We start from the raw sequence: 23,358 nt of genomic DNA, 5'->3' as shown, positions 1-23,358 counted from the left end.
AGGTACTCAGAATCCTGATTGGTGGCAGCGAGATAAGATCCAAGCTGGTAATTAAGCTTGGAGGTTCACGCTAAGCACCCAGATTTTGGACGCTAAGGTCCAGATTTGGGACAGAGGCTTATTACAGCATATTACCAGCAGCAGCGTAGACACACCCTCTGGTATTTCCTCTCGACTCATGTGCTGCTAACCCAATTTGAATGTGGCCAAAAATAAGCTTATTTTTATTCCCAAACCCTGACCCCTTCACCTTTCCTCACTGCTCGGGATCACTTTCACCAACATTCTCATAACTTTGAGGTTCTCTGACCCTTTCCCCTCTTGCATATATATAAAGACAATGTCTATCTCATTACTTTCCCCTTATTATTATTTGTACAATTAGAGTGACCAGGTATCCCATTTTTAAAGGGACAGTCTTGGTTTTTGGGACTTTTTCTTGTATAGGAGCCTATTACCCCCCACCGCCTGTCCCTTTTTTTCCCCACAGTTGCTATCTGGTAACCCTATGTACAATCATAGCACATAGTTGCCTTAGTCATGGACCAGAAACCTAGAGTGCTAGACTCTGTACGAACACAGAACAAAAAATGGTTCTCCAAGAGTGGCAGAACTGCAATAACTTCAGAACCCAAGCAAAATGGGAACTGAAGACTCTCTGACTTAACTTTTTGTACTGTCACCCATCACCACAGTGTTTGAGCACCAGCTGATGGCCCTTGGTTGTTGCCAGTATTCAAAGAGAACACCCAGGTTAGAATGTGAATACCAATCTCTTAGGACAACTGATACATTTCTGAAATGAACAGGTACAACAACTGCAGATTCACAAGTTGCGCTGATTAAAAGTTTGGCCTAGTGTTATTACTAATAAAAATTCACATTCTCATCTAATTAAATGTTCCTGGACTGTAGTTCAGTAGTGTTTATGTAATGTTCTTCACACATGACATCACTAAAAACTTCAGAGTGAAATGGTCACACTATAGCCTAAAGAGAAAAGGAAGGTTTTTAATATGAGATTTAAAAAGAAGAAGAGACTGAGTCAGAAAGGGGAGAGGGGTTTTGGTTGAACAGAAGAATATATGGCAGGGATCGGCAACCTTTGGCATGCGGCCTGCCAAGGTAAGCACCCTGGCGGGCTGAGCAGGTTTGTTTACCTGCCGCGTCCACAGGTTTGGCCAATTGTGGCTCCCACAGGCCGTGGTTCACCACTCCAGGCCCATGGAGGTGGCGGGGAGCAGCGCGGACTGCGCTTCCGGCAGCCCCCATTGGCCTGAAGCAGTGAACCACGGCCAGTGGGAGCCGCAAACAGCCGAACCTGTGGACGCGGCAGGTACACAAACTGGCCCGGCCCACCAGGGTGCTTACCCTGGCAAACTGCGTGCCAAAGGCTGCCGATCGCTGATATATGGTAATCAAACCAAACAATATTGCCACCCCATGCATCGAAGGGTGGATCAAAAACAGTCTCTTTTTATAAAAATAGATGTACTCATTCAAAAAACAAAGCAAAAAGAAAAAAAAACACACATTGCCTTATCTTGAGCTCCTTACTGTTGTTGTTACTGTCACCTCCTGTCAGGAGCTGGTATTTCTATTGCAAGGGATGACTCAAGGGCAGCAATGAGCTTTTTGCCTCATTAGATTTTTCTCTCCAGAGAGCAGTACCAGCAGAAAGAAGAATATCTGGTAAATATTGCCAGGGACATCAGAAATAATAATAATAAAAAAGCAACTAAATACATAAGTCTACTTTTCTCTAGTAAATATTGTGTTGAAAAAGTATTACATGCAAGACAGTTATATTTACCTAAATCCCTTATCAGTTCTCTCTGAAATTTACTAAAACAGCTACAATTTTCAAAGAAGTGTAAAACATCTGGAGATTTCCTGGCAGCCTTTTATTATTTGATTTTTTTTTAAATAGTTCTTTTATTTTGCTTCTTCTGCCCAATCAACCAGGCAGCTAGAACTTTTCTTTTTAATTTTTTTTTTTTAAATTAAAGCCATCTGGCCTGATTTTGGCTTTCTGAGCAAATTCCGAATGTGTGTTCTCGTAGGTCCGAAACTGTGTTCTCAATAGGTCACTGACTATTACTTGGCTGCTCACAAATGTAGGTTTGGTATTATCTTTGACAGCCTACCTAGCCTAAGAGGCTTCCATTTGATCAACTCATTTAGCTCTTACAAACTGAGTTTCCAGATAGCTTTGTTTCTGAATTGAAATTTTAATTTTATTTTATATTAGTATTGTTTCACGTTTGTCAGTAACTAATGCTAAGTCATCGTCCAGGGGAAGGAGAAGACGTGACAAAAAGATGTATTACCTCTGTATCAATTTTTGTAGTCATTCCTCCGAAGACTAGACGGGAAAAGAAATGGAACTTTTCCCCTTAATTTAGACTATGGTTTTATCCAATAGTTCATCAAGATATCTGCCCTCAGTTATTTGAACAGGACCATTAAGTGCTTGGCTTGCCTCTTCATTTGTGAGGACCTCAAAGATGCTGTCTTGCATCAGTGTTAATTAGTATAGCTGTGGCTGCAAGCATTCAGTGAGGCATCAGAGAGTCCAAGACTGTGGCAAAGGAGAATTTTTTAAAGGGTAAATTTGAGGTCTTTGATCTTCCTAGAATGATCCTCTGACACTGAGACAGTGCCACACGAAGGTGGCCCATGCAAAACATGTACCAGCAGCAAAGGCTGCAGAAAATGCTTAATTTATTTTCAGGGCAGTTTCCCATCCATGCAGGAGATTAGAAGAGCAAAACATTTCAGGCACTTACCAGTACATAGTAGGGTAACGAGTATTATAGGAGACCATAAGACATCAATAAAACAGCCCTACTTTTTTGCTTCTTTTTGCTGGGTTTATCTACCACATTGAGTGGACCAGAATGAGTGCCCTGTCAAAATAAAATGTTATTCTCCTGGGCAGCCCAGAAAATAAAGTTTGGCAGAACTAAAAAAGATCCCTGAACCCTCTAAACTCTGTAAATTAACAATTTTTTGGTGCTCTATAATCTACAGACCCACCTGATAACTCTGCTAGGAGTCAGAAAGAAGTGAGGATTTTCCATAGGGTGGAATTAAGTCCTTCAATTGACAATTCTGTTCCTGCCTGAAGGAGCGGGGAAAGCCCACTACTAGAATGGTAAAATTGCCAGTGGTGAAGAACTCACAATTCTGTACAATATACTCCAACATCCACTGAATATTCCAGAGAAAACTAGCTGAGTAATATACAATACATTATCTCATCCAGTTCCTTAAAAATATTTCTGCTACATTTCACTAAAGTCTTACAGTGTGATTCAACAGAGCATAGTTCCTGTAGAAGATGGCAGAATGATTTACCAACATTTACTTTTAAGATCACATTAAACACATTTCAGGTAATGCTCAGCCGCAAGGAGACCTGTAAGCTTGAACTGCTTTCAGTAATTTTATAGAAAAAATACCGATATCAAATTTAAAAATAAAAGTCTACTTTTATTGCACAACGAATAGCAGAATAATGCAATTATATTATATAACTGACCTACAACAACAATGTACTGTGTCTTTTTGCAGAATTAATATCAAATGTTCTCTTCATCTCAACACCCCAATATGTTGCTTATCAATTGCAATAGCTACAACACTTAAATATATCTGCCAGTTTCAGTTTGTCAATGCTAGAGAGTTTATAACCCTGTAATTAAACAAAGTAAACATTCAATAAGTATATTTTCAATAAACATCACTAGTCTGTATTACAACCAAAGTTGGTCAAAAATTTTTGCCTGAAACTTTTGGGAGGGGCAGAAAACATAGATTTGGGTTAACTGAAAAAATTCACAAATTCATGTTGTTTTTGGCAAATTGTTTCAGTCAAAAAAAAGAGAAAAAGATTCAGAAACAACTAAGCATTCATTTCAGTATTATCTAAACTATGGATTTGGAGCAATCAAATTTCTGAATTGCTCCACTCCGGCTCCGGGCAAAAACCTACTGGTCCGTGCTCCAGCTCCGGGCTCCACTCCAAAGCCCTGATCTAAACTAAATGTTTCAATTTTGGGGGTTAGATTCACAAGGGGATGTTTGTCCCATTCACAAAATCATAGGGCTGGAAGGAACCTCGAGTCCAGTCACCTGTACAGAGCCAGGAACAAGTAAATGAAGGAAAACCTAAACTGGAGGAAGAGGAGTTGGCACTCAGGGCACTCACCTGGGATGTGGGAGACTCAGGTCTGATTCCCTTTTCTAGGGTGGAAACTTGCCCTAACCACTAACCTATAGGGTCATCTGGGTGTGTCTCTCTCCAGATCTCCTTTCGAAACCTGCTGCACTTTGCATAAAATACCTGAATATTCACTGGAGAAGCAACTCTCATATCCCCTCTCTCAGGTGACTGTCCAAAACACCTAACTACAAAGTCATTCTCTCTCTCTCTCTGGCCCAATGAACATTTTTTTATACAAAGTGAATTCAATTTGCCAAGAAGCCTGAAAAATGTTGGTTGGGATTGATCCAAAATTATTTTTTTTTTTAAAAAAAAAAAAAAAGCCAGAGAACCAAGAAAAAAAAAAATCAGTATTTGTACAGCTCTAATTAAAACAATGACACAGCTATCTCCTAGCTAAAAGTTACAAAAAGCTGCATCATCTCAATGGATCAGAAAGAAAGGAGAATGTCAGACAAATTACCTAAATCAGTGGTTTTCAATGTGGGGTACCCAAGCTCTCATCAGGAGATGCACGAGACAACACATTTTATTTAGTAAGACCTGGCAATCTAACCATAGATATATTATAACCCTATCTCAGATGGGGGTATGTGGTAGACTACATTATTTGGAAAGGGGTACACAGCCTAAAAAGTTTGAAAACCACTGACCTAAATGTTACTTGGGTTACATGTCAATAGAATTCGAATGCACTGTGAGTTACAGCTACAAAACACATCTACATTCCTCACAAAGAATTCAGGAGGAATGTACATCTCTAAGCACGAGTAGTCCCTCTGTGGAGCAATTCCAAACCTACGTGGGAGAAGATGAAAGCATAGACCAAAGGAAGGGAGCGCAGCAGAGGAAAATTTTCAAATACATTCCTCTTATTTGCGCAAAGGCTGAATATAAAAAAATGTAGATAAATTAAAGGAATTTCAGATCAAAATAGAAAAAACTTTTTGTCAACTCACAGAAAGCCTCCTGTGAGTCCTGTATTGCTCTTAAATGCATACCCTCATCCAGTCAGCAGTCCAAAATTAACAGCTGGCTAAAACCCTCCAAAAGGAAACATAAGCTTGTACTGTAGTTAACAGATGGCGGCACAGGTTATGAAATTGGGCTTCTCTTCTGCCTCTTAACATAATCTTTTAAAATGTTCAGCTGAACTGTATATTTAAACAGTCCTTCTTACTACAGTTTAGAATTCTACTGATGAAACAAAGCTGAACATCTGTATATTCTAAACATAAGAATGTGTGATAAGTACATTTGTAGAGAGTATCTCCTACCCTGAGTGTTACTACCTATCAGTTTCCAGCAACAGAAAGAATTTGCAAATTAAAAAAATAAAACTTCAGGGTTATTTTCTTATGCCTCAAGTAAAAAGGGCAAAGGGGCATGTCAGGACACTGTACTGCTTATTCAGATCTGACAAGCTGACTTTCCACATTCACTCCATCCATGGATCCCATTGTCTAGCTTCATGATATCCCAGCATTCATTCTGCTGGTGATGCCACACCTATCAAGCCATATATCAGGGACTGAAACCTGTTTATTATGAAGATAAGACAAGTGCCACCATCTCCATTCAATGTTGCATGGTGTTTTTAAGTCTTCAATATTAATCTCAAGTGCTACAGTATAACATAATATTTCCTAACTTTTAAAATACTGTATACAATACTGTGGAAAGTTAATGTATTTGCCCCCTTGACAAGAACCAGTCTTCAGCACTGTACAACAGCCTTTAGGACATCACCAGAGTAGTGCAAACCAGGTCATCTATCTTAAGCCTAAACCAGCCTTTGCATCTGGGTGGCAGAATCTTTGTTATGTTGACATCAAAAAGAGGTCAGTGGAAGTAATGAAAAGTGTGCTGATATATTTGTTGTCCTCTTTATTTGGGGCAATCATAAGCTACTGTCATACAAACAAACATTCACCTTCACCTACACCTCCATCCAAAAACAGAAAAACCCCAACACCACCAGATAGTTCCAACAACACAGTCATATTCCACCCTGACAGGGGCTGCCTTTAAAGTGATGGGACAGCGAATTGTCTTACACATATTATATATTACCTTGTTGTATTTTATATCCATTATATTTTCTTTAGTAGAATAGAAATAAAAGTATCATCTCTTTTATGTAATGTAGTCAAGGGCTTAAAAATCTACTAGCTCTAGTAGCGGACTTCAGTATTGTTGCAATTCAATTTACATAAATTTCAGGTGCCATAAAGCCTTTTATAATACTGGTTCCATTTCTAGAAAATGGAATTGTATTTTATTATAAAATATCTACTCAGTGTAAAACAAACAAAAAAACAGTAACGTGTAAACAATATCTGTAATGTTGTATTTTCAGTCTTTCATAGAATCATAAAAATGTAGAGCTGGAAGGGACCCTGAGAGGTCATTAAATCCATCTCCCCCAAGCTGAGGCAAGAGCCAATTATATCCATTCAATAACATAGGAAAGTGGTTCTCAACTGGGGGTACATGTATCCCTGGTGGTATGCAGATGTCTTCCAGAGGATATATCAACTTGTTTAGATATTTAACAACAGGCTATATTAAAAAAGACACTAGCGATGTCAGTAGAAACTAAAATTTCATACAATGACTTGTTTATACTGCTCTATATACTATACACTGACATGTAAGTACAATATTTATATTCTAATTGATTTTATAATTTTATGGTAAAAATCAAGAAAGTAAGCAAATTTTCAGTAATAGTGTGTTCTGACACTTGTCTGATTTTATAAGCAAGTAGTTTTTAAGTGAGGTAAAACTTGGGGGTACAAAAAACAAATCAAACTCCTGAAAGGGGTACAGTAGTCTGCTGGTCAGACATGACAAGGTATTTGAAAGTATCTTCAGTAATACGGAGGATAAAAAGGGCCAAAAATATATACAAACAGTCCACCACACACAGCCATCCAGAAATTACTCTCTACAGTTTACTACTCTTTCTTTCCTCTCTCATGTCTATGAATTTTAGCATTTTTCCTTTCAGTTGTTTTCATACACTGAAAAATAAGACATTTTTATGATCATAAACTAATTATTTAGGATGGGGGAGCTAAGGGGAAAATGAACGTCTCCTAATGGCAGGTTTATCATCAATAAAGACCTAATTTGTTTATGATTTTATAGTCTTTTAATATTAAAAAATATAAGTCATGGCGGTGAAGGGTGGTTGGTTAATGCCTACACATCTTCAGAGATGAAAGGTCAAAGTACAGATCTCATTCAGGTCAGAAATTAAACAAATTAGTTGATTTCAACCTAATCCCAAATGGTTGGTTATTACAATCATAAAGCTACTACACAGAGTAATTGGTCACAATTGTCCGTCTCTGCTCAGAAGATGCCCAAGACTAGCAAAAGTGTTGAAGGTTGGACTGATGTGAAGTGGCAGAACCAACAGAGAAAGTCTGTAAGTACCTAACTTGCCTATGCCTGGCTCAGCTCTACCCAGAATTCTTAGTCCCGCACTTTTACAACTTCAAAAAATGTATACAATCAAGCACACACAAAACAACATATGCAGACAGAAGGACTGATCAGTGATCAGCCTACAATCCATGAATAGGGCAGGTTGTCTTTATAAAAGTAAGGAGATAGCAAAGATATAGTACCTGAACTAAGATGATCTGGGTTGCTGCAAACCTGGACTACAGCATGCTTGGTGTGGATGGAATCTTTGAAGAATTTAGCTGCAAAGCTCTATTAAATCTGTACTGAGCATGCACAAAGTGCAACTTGGCCAAATTTGGGTGGATTTTTACAAGGATGGCAAAGACACATCACTGACACAAAGGTCAACTCCCTGTCAAAATTTCAATCCCTGCTCCAAAGCATGGGGGCACTAGTGGTTTTCAAAAAAAGATTACTTAAATTTTTAACATGGTCAAAACAATTTTTCTTTAACCTAGTTCTCTGAAATGGCTTAAATTTTAGAAGGTACACACTATACATTTTTAAGTGATTTATTTTGAAAACTTTTCAGATTAATTTTACAGCTATATCAGAAAATGAATGATTGTTTATTTCATTTACCAAAGGTAATTGAAGCAGATATTTATGATGTCACTGGGAGGTGAACTATCTCCAATTCAACAGGTTAATCATTAATATCTGGAGGATTTTTTGCCATCTTGTATTAGGAAGAAAACATCACCAGACAGACATTTAAATAGTTTTATTTAACTAAACAATGTTATGTATTCTGGATTTTTTTCCTTCAAACAGCAAACAATCTTTTAACAAAATAAGCATATGAATTTTTGAATTCAGTTAAACATTCAAGTTTTTTAAAATCTGGTTTGTTTTTGTTAAAATTCTTGTTAACGAAAATAGTTAAATTAAATATTTATTTTTAAAAAACAAAAATTAAATTGACTATATCAGCCAGGTCAACATGAGAAACTGAAAATATAAGCTTCTGCAGCAAATGCAGTCGTATTCACCTTCAATTCCCTGCTTACTCATAATCTGGAAGAGAAAAACAAGCTTTCCTGCTTTTTCAGGTCCCAAACCATTTCTCAATTGGAATGAATTAGTCCAAAGGAAGAAAATATTCTTTCTGCACCAACAGAAGAAGCTACTGCTGTTAAAAGTGAGATTATCACTTTAACAGTCTCTGAATCCAAGTGTTTAAGTGACTTCCACCAGTTCACTGATATGGCTTTCTTTAAAGTATCATCAGAAAACATATATTTCTTGAATGGTTCATCCTGAGCTCTGAAGTTTATTATAGTTGGCATTATGGAGGGACGACTGCTGGATGCATTTTATCAAAAAAAATCCAAAAAATCCGATTTAAAATTAAAAAAATCAGTTTTTTTTTAAATCATTGATTTTTATCCACTCTGGTTTCACAACAGCTATTAATTATTCTGCATAATTCTTCTTTGTAAAGACTAAAATTAAAAATGTGTAGTGCCAAGATGACATACAAACTTCAACCCCTATTAGTACACTGTACGTCAACTAAAGTCACTGAACATTATTCCAAACACAGTCACATTCATGCTACTGGCCCATCCAAGTACCAATGTGCAATAAAACCTATTACATCCGGTATTTTAAACCTTTTTGATACTGTATAGCTCATTATTAGCCACTCTCAGTCACTTATGATACAATACATAATGCTATGAAAAGAGTATCTGAGCCAATGTAACCTGGTACTTAAGCTCCATTGGAAACTATAAACTTTTTTTTTCTTTTTGTAAAGGCCACAGTTCTAAAATAACTGAAGTGCTCCGCTGATGGCTCATTAGGGTAACAAGGAAATAGGTATTTTTGGATGACTAATCAAGGTCAACACACCAGCAGCATCTTAAAGTTATACCATAGCTCTGAAAGGCATAATTGATTAAATATTGATCTCCACTATTCATTTTTATTATAAACAATAATGGAATCTTGATATTAAATATATACATCAGTATTCTAAGGGACTGTAAGTAGTATCATTTGAAATGTTTGTTACAGAGTTCAGAAACATTAGTGTGGCACAGATGACTGTTAGACCACAATGCACTTGGACATCATGCTAACTGCACAGAGGAGATATTAACCAACATGGCAGTATCCAACTCTGAAGTGGGATTACTTTTGAGATAAAACACATTCTCTTCTCACTGTTTAATCTCAAAGAAAAAACCCACCATGTTATATTTATTTTAAAAAAGGTACCACGTTTACATCTAGGTATTTCAGAGAATTTCTTATCTTACATAACTTAATATGATGGAACAAAGATCATAGGAAAGCTTCCAAAAGAGCGAAGACCCAAGTTTTTCAATGTCGAAGCATTCATTCATACCTGAAATACTGGCATTACAAATTGAAGTGCAGATCTGCAGCTGAATAGCACTAAAACAAGAGAGCCACCATTGTTTCCCCATGAATCTATGGCTGTCCTGGCACAAGTCCAGGTCTTTGGTGTAAATCAGAAGAGCCTGAACAGTACTTGAATCGATGACAGCTACCAGGAGCAATCAGGGTCCATTCCAACAGATAGACATACAGTGTAGAAGTGCCATGGACACTCTTCTTAGTTGGTGGCTATGAGATACTATTATCCAAGAGCTGGACTCACTGAAGACTAAAACAAAGCTGGCACAGTGCTGAACAGGACCTGGTCCTATTTATATGTTTTATTACGTGGCTAATGAAAATGGGATACATCAAACTCAGTCAATTTATATATATTTCTATCTCCATAATAACTGTATTGTGGAACAAAATAATCTCTTAACTGGAAAGATAATTAATTGTATGGGATTCTACCACTAGCTTTCCATAAAGTTTTGAAATCCATCTCTGAAAGAATTTTAAGAAAGAGAGCTATGTGGTCCCAACAATGACAAATTATTTTTAAGCCACTTAGCCACTGCCAGAAACTATAGAAAAAAATTACTAGAAAAGAGTCCAATCCTGCATCAGTGGTGTCATCATTTTGCAATGTGTCAAGCTCCCTCCTCTTTCAGATGCTTTTATAAGCTCAGTGGCTCTCTGTGGAGACTCTTTTTGGAGAAAATTTATAGTATGTTTTGATCAACACCCTCATCCCTTTTAATGCAAATTTCAAACACATCTATGATGATTACTAGATGCAAGTTTAGAGAGAACCTGCCAATGGATTCCACTGACTGCAAATGTCAAACTAGAGCATATCAATCCTCCTCTGTCTGTCAACCAACCAACCACCCAACCAACCGTGAAACTGACAGTGGCTGTCAAAGAATATTTGAATTTTCACTCCATGCTTTAGGATAGCTTGATGTTACTTCTTTAACAAGGTTTAAATATTTCTGAAGACTCACACATCAGAAGTTTAGAATTACTACAACTGAGAAGATCTCATCTTTTTTCCATTGGCAAAACAAATAAAGATATCCTTGGCACAATTTTACCAACATTCTTGGAAATCCCCTTCAGCAATATTATTCTCCACATTTTCTTTTCTGATGTAGAATCAATAGCATTAACTAGGAATGCTTTTGGCTGCTTAGAGACAATTTCAGGAATTTTCTCATATTTGACCAACAATCTTTACAATTTTAAGTGCTCGTTCTTTAATTTTTTCCTTCACTATTTCTTCCTTTTCTTCACAAGCAGAATCTAGTGATGGACCTGTCATTTTAAATACGTTTGGGGAAGTATATCCAGGCCAAAATGCTTCAGCCATTTCTTTAAATTGCTCATTTTGTGCTACCCTGGAGTTAGCATACTAAGAGATTGCAACTCCTATCAAATGCAAGTTGTTATTATAGCATAGTCATAGGTTGATCTTTACCAATTTTTGGATGCCAAAACCAGAGACTACTCCAAAACTAAGCTGAAGACGTGCTAAAAAGTCTGAAATTTAGATTTAAGTCAGCATCATGGCTAGGATTAGATGACAATGATGGAATCAAAAGTTTTCACTGTTACTAAATTTAGAATAGATAGCCAATATCTAGTGAATGCAATAGTGCAGATAGAAGACTGAAAAATAAGATGAGCCAGCCAGCTATATACCATCAAGATTACCCAGAACTTTCCAGAAGTGTCTAGAATCTTGCAAGACCACCCTCCCAAGAATAATGTAAATTATTCAGAGTGAGAAAGAAGGTCAGAAGTTTAAAAAAAAAATAGAAAAAATTCTTTAAGACTCAGGGGCGGGGTTTCTCTGTGGGGAAAAACAGGTTTTATTTTTGGGTTTGGGGATTTTTGTTGTTGTTGTTGCAGATTATTTACTTTGTGTATTTGACAGCACTTTGCATATAGTCAGTTCCACTGTTTCTCCAAATTATTTCTAGCATTTATCTTACAGTAGCGCTCAATGGGTGCAGACAGGACTAGAACACTATTGTGCTGTGCACTGTACTAGCACATATGAAAAAATAGTTCCAGCCCTCAAACCTGACACTCTAAAACTTATTCAAACATAGAAACAGACAAGATCTGATATAAATATAGATGCAAGTAGGTCCCATGTATTCCACGTTCCATAGCCTCAGATTTCACCCCTTTCACAGAGCTGTTCTCCAGAATCTAAGCTTTTATATATATTGAGAGAGAGAGAGAGAGTCATAGTGATCATGGAAAAAACCTTGAAAGCATCAACACTGTTACCTGCCTGAGTTTGCACAGAGACTAAAACAATACCTCTGAGAACGGTGAATTGCCCCATTAATCTCAAGCAGAGCCCTGTGGATTCCAGAGCTGCAGAATTTGGCTATTTTTTGAGATACAAAATTCAACATTTGTTGCTGTAGAATTCATCATTTTGCTACAGCCAGGTGCCCAGCTTTTGTTTTCAGTCTCTCAGTCTTTCCAGGACCTACCAGCAGTTGCTGCTGGCTCCCCAACATCCCCAAAATGGGAAATTAATTGGATTATAGTGTGTGCTCCCTGTGCTGTTTCATGGAACTAGACAACGGGGAGCTGGAGAGCAAGAACTGGAATCCAGCTTGCAGCCAGGAAACGGGGAACCAGAATATAGGCTGATGACTTAACTTGCCTGGAAAACTGTGCAGCAGCCAATGCCAGGAGGAAATGTCCCAGTGAAGCAGACTATAAGCCCTGTCAGTTCCTTGCACAATGGTGGAAGCAAGTTCTGTGCCAAACAACTTGAACAACAACATAGGAGCCAAGGCCCAGGGAGAGGAGCTAGGCCACCTGGAAAGAATGGCAAAAAAAACCCTCATCTTCAAAAATAATCATTGACAAATTTTCCATCTCAGTATTTTCAACTATTTTCACAGAGACAGATCTGTGTTTCTGTGGGAGAATAAGATATGGGGTATTTTATTGCGAAAGAGTAAATTAACACTGCCTAAAAGTTATGGATGGGTACTGTGGAATTTGGTCCTATTATGCCAAGGAGTACACAATGCCCTGCATACTAACGAATGATCATAATGATGACTAGTACACCTGGTTGGATACATGGGTTGTTCTGTTTTGTTTGTTGGGTGGGGGGAATGTATGAATATTTTCAAATAATTTTAGAGATTGCCTAGTATATATGTGACATCAGCTTTGAGCATGTATGGTCCTGATCACAGCTTCAGGTAACAGAAGAGTGTGGGAAGACAGGCAGGGAGCAATGTCTTGTCCCTGTAAAAGCAACACTGCAATATGTTACATACCCTGGTTCAACATATAGGGAGTCAGAAAAGGAGCTTTCTTCATCCTGATCCGCTCCCACATCCCCTACACACACACACACACACAAAGGGGGGAGGGGGGGGAAACAGTAAAAAAAGGAAGACGACAACACAGGAAATGGTACACTATGATCTGTTTCACTCTCTTCTGCATCAGGAAAGAAAGAATACCCAAATGCTTCCTGGCTGCAAACTGGATAACACAGATAATGTTTTCACCCCTCTTAGCCATAAAAACAGATCACAATATAGCATGAATAAATATTTAAACCTCTTCAGACTGGAGAAGGGGATGTAAAATGCACAGAAATAACATTTTAGCATTTATTAGTCACTCCTTCAAACTCTCCTTGATAAAGTTAAACACAGTCAACTTGATATCTAATCAGTTTAAAAAATAAGAAAAGTTATTTCAGATTCTGTCACAAAGCCTATAAAAAGTAAAAGGAGGATGGGTAACTAAAATAAATAAGGTAAGAGGACAAAGATGCACCACTTTTTGAATTTTGTCCCCATAAATGAAATGCTGTGAATAAAATCAAATATGTTTAGCTACTTTATTTCCAACATATTATGTTGATATTCTCCTTGACTATTCTTATATTTAGAATTTTTTTTAACAGATTGATGGATACTGAAACTTAACTGCAACACAACTACTTCTTCAGGTTCTTCTTCCACTCTCCTACTGCACCATCTTTCAGCCTTCCCCATCTGCCTGAGGCCATATCCCTGTCTGGTTTTCTCCATCAAGTCTCATGAAATCACACTTCACAGGTGCCACACACCAGCTCCCTACTTTTAACTTCCTGAAATCGCTTGTACAGGCACACATATAAACCCCTTCAAAAACAGTGGAATAAGTTTGGAACCAGGTTTTGTTGTTGTTGTTTCCCTTCTTTTGTCCACTGTCCTCATTATCCCTTTAGATTATAGGGTTTGTGCCCGAAAAGCACCTGTCTTGTGTCTGTTAAGTGCCTAGCAGGGAAGATATTAATTACGTTTTACTAAAAATAGGCATTCCACACATCATAATGTCTTTTGCTTAAGTCTTGGTATATGGACTCAAACAGAAGGTATAAAATAATTTAATATAGTCTACAAATTCCTAATTTTAAAATGTTTTGTTGTTTATATGGTGCCCATGCAAAAGGGGTCAACAAAAAGAATATTTCCCTCAAACATTACCTGAAGGGAGAAACGTATTGGACTTAACATAGTAGACATGCAAAGCATGGCCCAGGATATGCAGGGATGACAGAGTCTTGTTCATGTCCTCAGTAATGTCTGAAAGCGCAGGAAGGACTCAGTTTGACACTAAGCCATAGAAGGTGCTTTTCAAAGATGGAAGTCCTCACAAAGAAATTACATTTGTAAGGAAGAGTGTTGTAACAGTACAAGATACATGGACAAAGCCCTGCAAGGTTCACGTGGCAGTCCCACTGAAATCCCTGGAATTACTCATTTAAGTAATAGCTTCTGTATTGAGCCCATTTTTTCAGCAGCTTGTACTGAACCAATCAACTACGCTTATATCAAAACTCAAACAGAAAACTATTAAATATTTTCATTAAGTTAAAAGAGTAGAGTCAAATTAACTACATGAATCCACAAACCACTCAGTGCCTTTTTATTTTTACTGAAGAAATAGGACTTGCAAACGGATCACCTGTTATCCACAATCTATTTCCAACCACTACTACATGGCAAAACTGGCCACTTTTCTGGTGAAAATGTTTGAAATACACAGAGATGATCACTATGGTCACTGACACCCCCAATATTCTTTTACCACAACCGGGAACTATAAGAAAAAACAAACAAAATTAGGCTCTAGTCCTGCAATACAATCTTCTACCACAGACCCCTACACATGTCTAGTGTCCTAATTAAGTTGATGAAACGCCACACAGGTCAACACTAACAGGTTTCATTGAAGAACTGGAGCCATAACCTTTAAGTAGCATGTACTGCTACAATAGTGTCGAAACACATACTTTTAAAATAATGTTTGGAATGCGGTGTGTCATAATCTACTTTGTTAATGGAATGCAAATGATAAAGAATTAGCATGTTAATCACTTAGGACTGATGTGTTGAAATGTTTAGCCCCATGAAAAGAGACTAATTCTAGAGGAAGTCAATCAAACGTGACTGAAGAGAAAGAGGTCAAAGCTTTGCACATATTCAAATACTGTACTAGATAAAAAAATCTGTAGAGTTTTCATAGATTTACATAAATTCAGACTATATACACACACAAAGAACATTGCTGATTTCCACTGATAGGAAGAGCTATTGCAAATTATTACATTTTGCAAAGCAGCAATTAAAATAAAAAGCAGATACTAAATCGTTTATCTGACAAATACAGTTTAGCTTTAATTATTTATTATAACACTTCAGTGTTTTGTAACAGGTTTTGTAAATGTGATTAATTTTAGTAATATGACATCCCTCCAGACTACTATTAAATCCTTGAGAACTGGGAAAAGACCACTGCTTGTGCATACAAATTATGGAGTGGGTGGATTAGGGAAATGCAAATTACCAGACTCAACAGTAAATACAAACATAAACAAGGTGACAGCCTGATAAATGTTTCTCTTTTAGGAACAATCAGTTTAAACAGCAATTACTAGAAAATGTGAGCTTTTGGGGTGAGGAGGTTGTTGATAATAGGAAACTAAGGGCTAGTCTACACTGGCAATGTTAAAGCACTGTTGCAGCAGCGCTTTAACGTGGCTTGTGTAGTCACGGCAGAGCACTGGAAGAGAGCTCTCCCAGCACTCTAAAAAATCCCACCTCCACGAGGGGCATGGCTACCAGCACTGGTGCACTGTCTATACTGGCACTTTACAGCGCTGAAACTTGCTGCGCTCAGCGCGCTGTTTTTTCACACCCAAGCAAGAAAGTCTAAGCGCTGTAAAGTTCCAGGGTAGGCAAGCCCTAAGAATGAATATTCTCATGTTCTTTCTAACAATTTATCTATACTTAATACCCCAAGTTTACACAGTGTACATGCCACAAGCCTTCTAAGACAAGACAACTGCAGCTAAAAAAAATGCAGAAATCTATCGAAATGGTCCTAAAAGAGCCTGCATGAATTTATACCCTCAGTTAAAATAAATGGATACTGATGTTATCATTTGATATTTCATCACTATATATCCAAAAAATTACTATGACTAACAATCTTCTTGATTATGAACAAATGGCATATCTTTAGGCCTAGACTTTACTACTAGCAATGTGCCAATATGGCATCAGAATAATTACTACTTTTAAAAGATGTAACAGATTTTATAGCTAAAATATTTTTATTTCTATCATTTAAATGTGTACATTAATATAAAATCAAGTCTTCAGCACAAGAAGTCTAGTGCCAGCACAATAATTACCAAGTAGGTAGGGCCCAGCAGTACTGTGGAGGGGCAATTTGCCCAGCTCATGGAAAGAGGAGAGAAGAGTGCTTCCTGTTGCTGTCTAGAGACCCCTCCAGCCAATTTCAAAAACAATGCTAAGGGATTTGTATCCAGCCCTCCACCGCTAGAGTAAGATTTGCTGTGATATGACGCATTAGTCAGGGAGGGGAAGAGGAAAGACTATTCAGCTTATCCTCAGGGCTAGGGAGACCCTGGAAGGAAAATACACTAAATAATATTATGACTGAAAATTATAGTGGAAAGGATTCAGACTGAGACACAACAGTCCACCCATCCTCCAAGTCATAATATACAGAATATATTTGAGAGAGAAAAAAACCTCATAATGATTTTAAAACATTTCAATGGCTATTTTATTACTTTCCTTTTTTTGGCAAAATGTTCTACAGCAGCCAAAATGACTCTCTGCAAGAAACAATGAAAGTAAGCTCCCAAATGGTACTATTCCAACAGCCTGACTGGCATGAATATGCATCATTAACTGCTTATCTACTATGCCTGAAACAAGGGCTATCCATCTTTACATTCTTTCTACAGTACTAGGTTATGAAGGCAAAATGTAATTTCACACCAAATGACAGAAGCATGGACATGTCGTCTGCTGTAAGACAAAGTCACCACCAATCACCTTGAAATATGAAGAATGAAGTGATATATGGAAAAGATCTGCTGCAAGAATAAAGAGGTAACATATGAAAATATATTAACAGCTTCTTTCAATATATAACATCAGAAAACTCATGCGGCAAATAGATTAATTAGCAGACCTGAAAGACTAGTGCAAGAACTCCCTCCTCCTCCCCCCCAAAGCACGAGAATATGCCCATCTATACACCTTTCTGGTTTTAAATGTATTGATCTTGCAGGTCCAAAAAGTGGTCAACAGAGAACTATACTGATCCAAGTATAGTTCACTAAAAGAAATATAACTGCCCTTGAAAAATGTCAATATTGCAGCTAGTATACAAGAGATCCTATTGTGTAAATAGATGCGTGAGTTTTTGCCTGTTGACGTGTATCAAGTGAACAGATTACCTTCCTATCAATGCTAGATGCCAAAGTGTTGGTGGGAAGGGGGTAGAGAGACAGGATGGGACCGAATTTCAGCTGGTTCTGGATGATAAACGCTTTCCAGTATGCTATGATTTGGACACAAATGGTTTCCGGTAGAGTTTCACTTTGTATAGCATCTTCCTCACACATTATAATCAAAAATGCTTCACAGCGTTAAACAATACAGCTACACAAAATGAACAGACGCAGACAGCTACTCACTGGTGCAGGTAAGGACGATTACCTCTCCAAGCTGCTTTACTACATACAAGACGACACTGCAGCTCCCCGATTCCCTTACGAAAAATCAAAGCAGTATCTGGACAAGAGGGGAAGGCCTAGAAGGCTGGAACTTTTTGTCCCCTACATCGTTAAGTGACAGGAGTGTCATTTTCTGCTAACCCTCTTCGCTGAACCCCCCCGCCTTTTTTCCGTCTTCATCTCCCAAACACACGCCCAACAGTCAACCAATGTCCGTAGTAACGACAACAAATAAGGCGCATGGTACTTACCATGTCAGCTGGGACACTGCTGGACATCTTGCTGCTATACTCTGGTGGTTTAAAACAACTTTTTAATAAAAAATAATAATACAAGCTCGCCCAGCAAGGGATCCGCGCGCGGTTCAGCGGCAGTAAGTTCAGTGTTATGATGAGTGTCTGATATGCAGCGAGGAGGCTGTCTGTTGAGGGGGAAATATCCAAGAGGAGCCGGTCTCCAGTGGCCACAGCAGCAGCCCGGAGATGGCAGCAGATCCTTGTCAGCAGCAGCGGTGCCAGGTGGACCAGGCAGGGCTCTACAGTGACATGAAGTGCGTGCGCGGGTTTTTCTTCCTTTTCCAGCCCAGACCGATAATGACGGGATGATTCACGGGATAGCTCTGCGCCCAAGTCACCTCCTCATTAAAGCGGGCGACCCAGACAGGCTGGGCGACCTTCCGGTGGCCGGAGCGAGCGGCTGAAGTTTGTGTCCTCCCAGGAGGCGGGGAGGGTGCCAGGGGCGGGGGCTGACCACCCTGCGCGGTGTCTGCGGGCGAGGGAGAAGGGCAGCGTCTCTCCCCTGCCCGGGGTGCCCTCCCCTACGCCGCTCCGGGAGCGGCAGCGCCTCAAGGGGGATTTAAACGGCAGCCGCCTCCAGCCCGCAGCAGCCTCAGGTCTCTGCTCTCATCGCCGCCGCCCCAGGCCCCCCTCCAACGGCTCCCTCAGCGGCCCGGCGGGGACCCCAGTGCCGGGCTGGCTGCCCTGTCTCGTCTCGCTGTGGGCCGGGGCTGTCTCAGTGCGATCCGCTCTCTGCCCCGCGCCCACAGCCGCCGTCTGTCATCTTCCTCTCAAGCCAACATGGCGCCCGCCGAGCTGAGGGAAGGGGACACGGCAGGGGTGAGACGAGCCCCGCCCCCGTGCGTCACGTACGGCAGCCCCCGCGGGGTACCATGGGGATTGTAGGCCGCGAAGCGAGGGAAGCCTCGGGCGAGCCGAGCACCGCACTCCCTCAGCAACGGTTGCTAGGGCTGGCGACGGGCCGCTGACGAGGCTGGGCCTGGGGAGCGGCATCCTGCTGCGCTGGCCTGGTTGTCACGGGGGCGCATACAGGGGCCAGCAGTGACTGGCGCCTCTCCCGCATTTTGCCAGGGTGGCCGCAAGCTCAGGGGGGCCCCACACTTCCCAAGGGGCTGCCGGCCCAGGAGCCTCCACGCGTCCCAAGGGCCCCTCCCTGCCAGCAGCAGGGGCAGCAGTCCCAATGGTCACCCTGCTCTCCAGAGCCTCTGGCTGGAAGCTGGGCCACTTGCAGGGCTTGGCACCAGCAGGGCACCCAATTCCCTGAACTCCTTACAGACCCAGCTGGGCCGCAAACAGATGGAGTTTTCCAAAGTCCTCAGCCTGGATTTCAGTCAGTGTTCCTAGTGCAACTTCTGTGAGCTTGGCCCGGGCTTGGGGGCCAGGCACCAACCTAAGATACAGCCACTGAAAGTGATGACGTGTTACAATGCCGGGTGAGAATAAGACATGAAAAAAGGCAGGATATGAATGGTGCCTGAGATGCCTTGGTGACACACAAACAATGCACCCATTTTCTTTATATATTATATACTTCCAAGTAAATATTAAATAAATTGCACTGTTTTCATGAGGTGGGCTGTAAAGTACTTTACAGCTACTTGGAGTACCACTGGGAGCCTTTTTAGGTGGTATTATTTACAAAAATATGGTTGTATGTTTTGTTCCTGTACATTTTCCAGCTGAGTAAAAGAGAATTATTTCTTTATCCCACAGGTTCACATGTCTCAGGTGTCACAGCACTTCTTTGAACTTGTCATTTCTCAGATTCTTTTAGCCTGAAAATATCAGTCATTTCTAGTCTGGACCACTCTTTCTAAGCTGTGTAGTTCTTCCAGTGAAAAGCTCCGATGGGACCCACAGCAGAAATGATGACTTATTGCAGTTTCAAAAGGAAAATAGTCCCTCACCAAATGCTTCCTTACTTCAAGGCCAAATTTTCTTAAAAGAAGGCTGTAGAGCAATTTGTGCCTTACCACTGTCTGATTTGGAATCCCAGCCCTGGCTAAGTAAAGGTAATGTCAGGTGGAAGAGATATTCCACCTCTAAAAAGGAAAAACTGATGTCCAACTGTCTAACCAAGACACAGATGTATAGACACACAGATCTGCTCGTGTAAAAGTGTCAAAGAAAATATTAAGAAAATCAAGCAGATGATTCCTTAAGGATGTTTCACTATCCTCTATAGACACCAGACTGAATTTGTAGGTCATAGGTCTCCTGTAAACCCACTTCAGAAAGGTAGCCACTGCCCCTCTGCCCATGCTATACTACAGCATTGGTGTTCAGAGGAGGCATTTGAGCAGGAGCCCTCTCAATATAATACAGAGGGAACTTGCAGCAGGATGTACTTCATGATGGGTCCTCCAGTTTGGAATGCATTTCTCTATTTGGCCCCAAATAGCACAAATCTGTTGACCTCCATGGCTTGCAGCAAGGTCTATCTCATTACTAGAGTTTTGGGGGAAGTGAGGAGTGTTACAAGAAAGAGCTAGTGGAGAGGCCATGTGAATAGGAGATCGGGGTTCTAGTCCCTGCTGTCACGTTGTGTGACCTTGAACACATCGCTTCACTTTTCTGTGCCTGTTTCCCCTGCTATCCTTGGTCATTCTTGCTTGTTTAGTCTGTGAGCTCACTGAATGACACTCTCTCTGTTTATATGGTACCTTACATAATGGGGCCCTGCTCTCAGCTGGGGCTTCAAGGGCCAGCACTACATGACCACAAATAATAATAAAAGGACTGGTATTTGTGGGAGCAGCAGGATAGTGTTGGAGCATTGATTTTATTGATCTCTCTGGTAATTCTCAAGTTTTGGAGAAGCTGGTGGGTTTTTACATGAAAGAGGTCTTTTATTCTTTTTGTTATACTTCAAAATACAAAAATAATGATCATTGCAGAACACTAACCATAAGGGAGTCTATGAGTATGTCTACACTACGAAATTAGGTCGAATTTATAGAAGTCGATTTTTTAGAAATCAGTTTTATATAGTCCATTGTGTATGTCCCCACTTAAGACTATTAAGACCATTAACTCAGCAGAGTGCATCCACAGTACCGAGACTAGCGTCGCCTTCCAGAGCACTGCACTGTAGGTAGCTATTTCACATTTCCCATAGTCTCCGACACCCACTGGAATTCTGGGTTGAGCTCGCAATGCCTGGTGGGGCAAAAACATTGTCGCTGGTGGTTCTGGGTAAATGTCATCAACCCCACCACCACCTGTGAAAACAACGGCAATAAATTGTTTCTTGCCTTTTTTCCTGGGTTACCCTTGCAGATGACATACCATGACAAGCATGAAGCCTGCTCAGCTCACCGTCACCGTATGTCTCCTGGGTGCTGCCAGACATCGTACTGCATTGCTACACAGAAGCAGGTCATTGCCTTTTGGCAGCAGACGGTGCATTACGATTGGTAGCCATCGTCATTGTCTCCTGGGTGCTCTTTTAGCCGATCTCGGTGAAGTCGGTCAGGGGCGCCCAGGCAGATATGTGTGCTCCTGGCTAGCTTCGGTGAGGTTGGCTGGGGGCACCTGGGACATAAATGGGAGACGACGATGGCCAGCAGTCGTACTGCACCATCTTCTGCGAGCAACCAGGAGACAACGATGATGGCTAGCAGTTGCTGCACCATCTGATGCCAGCCTAAGATGTATTAGAGCAGCCTATGTAAAATGTATTAGGCAACCTATGGCACGCGTCCCGAAGGCGGCATGCGAGCTGATTTTCAGTGGCACTCACACTGCCCAGGTCCTGGCCACCGGTCCAGGGGGCTCTGCATTTTAATTTAGTTTTAAATGAAGCTGCTTAAACATTTTTAAAACCTTATTTACTTTATATAGAACAATAGTTTAATTATATATTATAGGCTTATAGAAAGACACCTTCTAAAAACATTAAAATGTATTACCGGCATGCAAAACCTTAAATTAGAGTGAATAAATGAAGACTCGGCACACCACTTCTGAAAGGTTGCCGACCCCTGTATTAGAGAGATGGAGTGGATCAAAACAGTAAAGAGACCAGATTTGTTTTGTATTCATTTGCTCCTTCATCTCTCCCTCCATGAATAGTGGGGGGAAAGCTAGCTCAGTGGTTTGAGCATTGGCCTACTAAACCCAGGTTTTGAGTTCAATCTTTGAGGGGGCCATTCTATGAGCCAGCCCTATAAGCCATGTCATCAGTCACCCCTCCCTCCATCAGAGCAACAGCAGACACTCATTTTGTGCCTTTTTTCAGCACAGACACCATAGCACTGGGATCATGGAGCCCACTCTGATCACCGCAGCTATTATGAGCTCTGTAAACACCACACACATTATCCTACAGTATATGCAGAATCAGAACCTGCAAAAGCAAAAGCAGGCAAGTAGACGACGGCAGCACGTTGATAAGAGTGGTGAGGACATGGACACAGACTTCTTTCAAAGTACGGGCCTTGGCAATGTGGACATCATTGTGTTAATGGGGCAGGTTCATGCTGTGGAATGCTGATTCTGGGCCCGGAAACAAGCATAGAGTGGTGGGACCGCATACTGCTGCATGTCTGGGATGATTCCCAGTGACTGCGAAACTTTTGCATGCATGACGGCACTTTCATGGAACTTTGTGATTTGCTTTTCCCTGCCCTGAAGCGCAAGAATACCAAGATGAGAGCAGCTCTCACAGTTCACAAGCGAGTGGTGACAGCCCTGTGGAAGCTTGCAATGCCAGACAGCTACCAGTCAGTCGGGTATCAGTTTGGAGTGGGCAAATCTACTATGGGGGCTGCTGTGATCCAAGTAGCCAATGCAATCAAAGAGCTGCTGATATCAAGGATAGTGAGTCTGGGAAATGTGCAGGTCATAGTGGATGGGTTTGCTGCAATGGGATTCACTAACTGTGGTGGGGCAATAGACAGAACCCA

General features: G+C 40.4%; 1 protein-coding gene across 1 annotated transcript in view; it reads right to left on the bottom strand.

Annotated features, from left to right (window-relative positions):
* Positions 1 to 19,240, bottom strand: part of UBL3 (ubiquitin like 3) — an 86,893-nt gene extending 67,653 nt beyond the window's left edge. The window contains exon 1 of the mRNA XM_032776786.2: positions 18,407 to 19,240. Within this exon, the coding sequence (XP_032632677.2) occupies positions 18,407 to 18,433 (27 nt within the window). The 5' untranslated portion in view covers positions 18,434 to 19,240. The remainder of the gene's footprint in view (positions 1 to 18,406) is intronic.
* Between the last annotated feature and the right edge of the window lie 4,118 nt (positions 19,241 to 23,358).

Source organism: Chelonoidis abingdonii, chromosome 1 (genome assembly GCF_003597395.2).
Source record: "Chelonoidis abingdonii isolate Lonesome George chromosome 1, CheloAbing_2.0, whole genome shotgun sequence".
NCBI classification, from domain to species: Eukaryota; Metazoa; Chordata; order Testudines; family Testudinidae; genus Chelonoidis; species Chelonoidis abingdonii.
The sequence above is the reverse complement of the archived record's forward strand: the minus strand, read 5'-3'. Positions and strand labels throughout refer to the sequence as shown.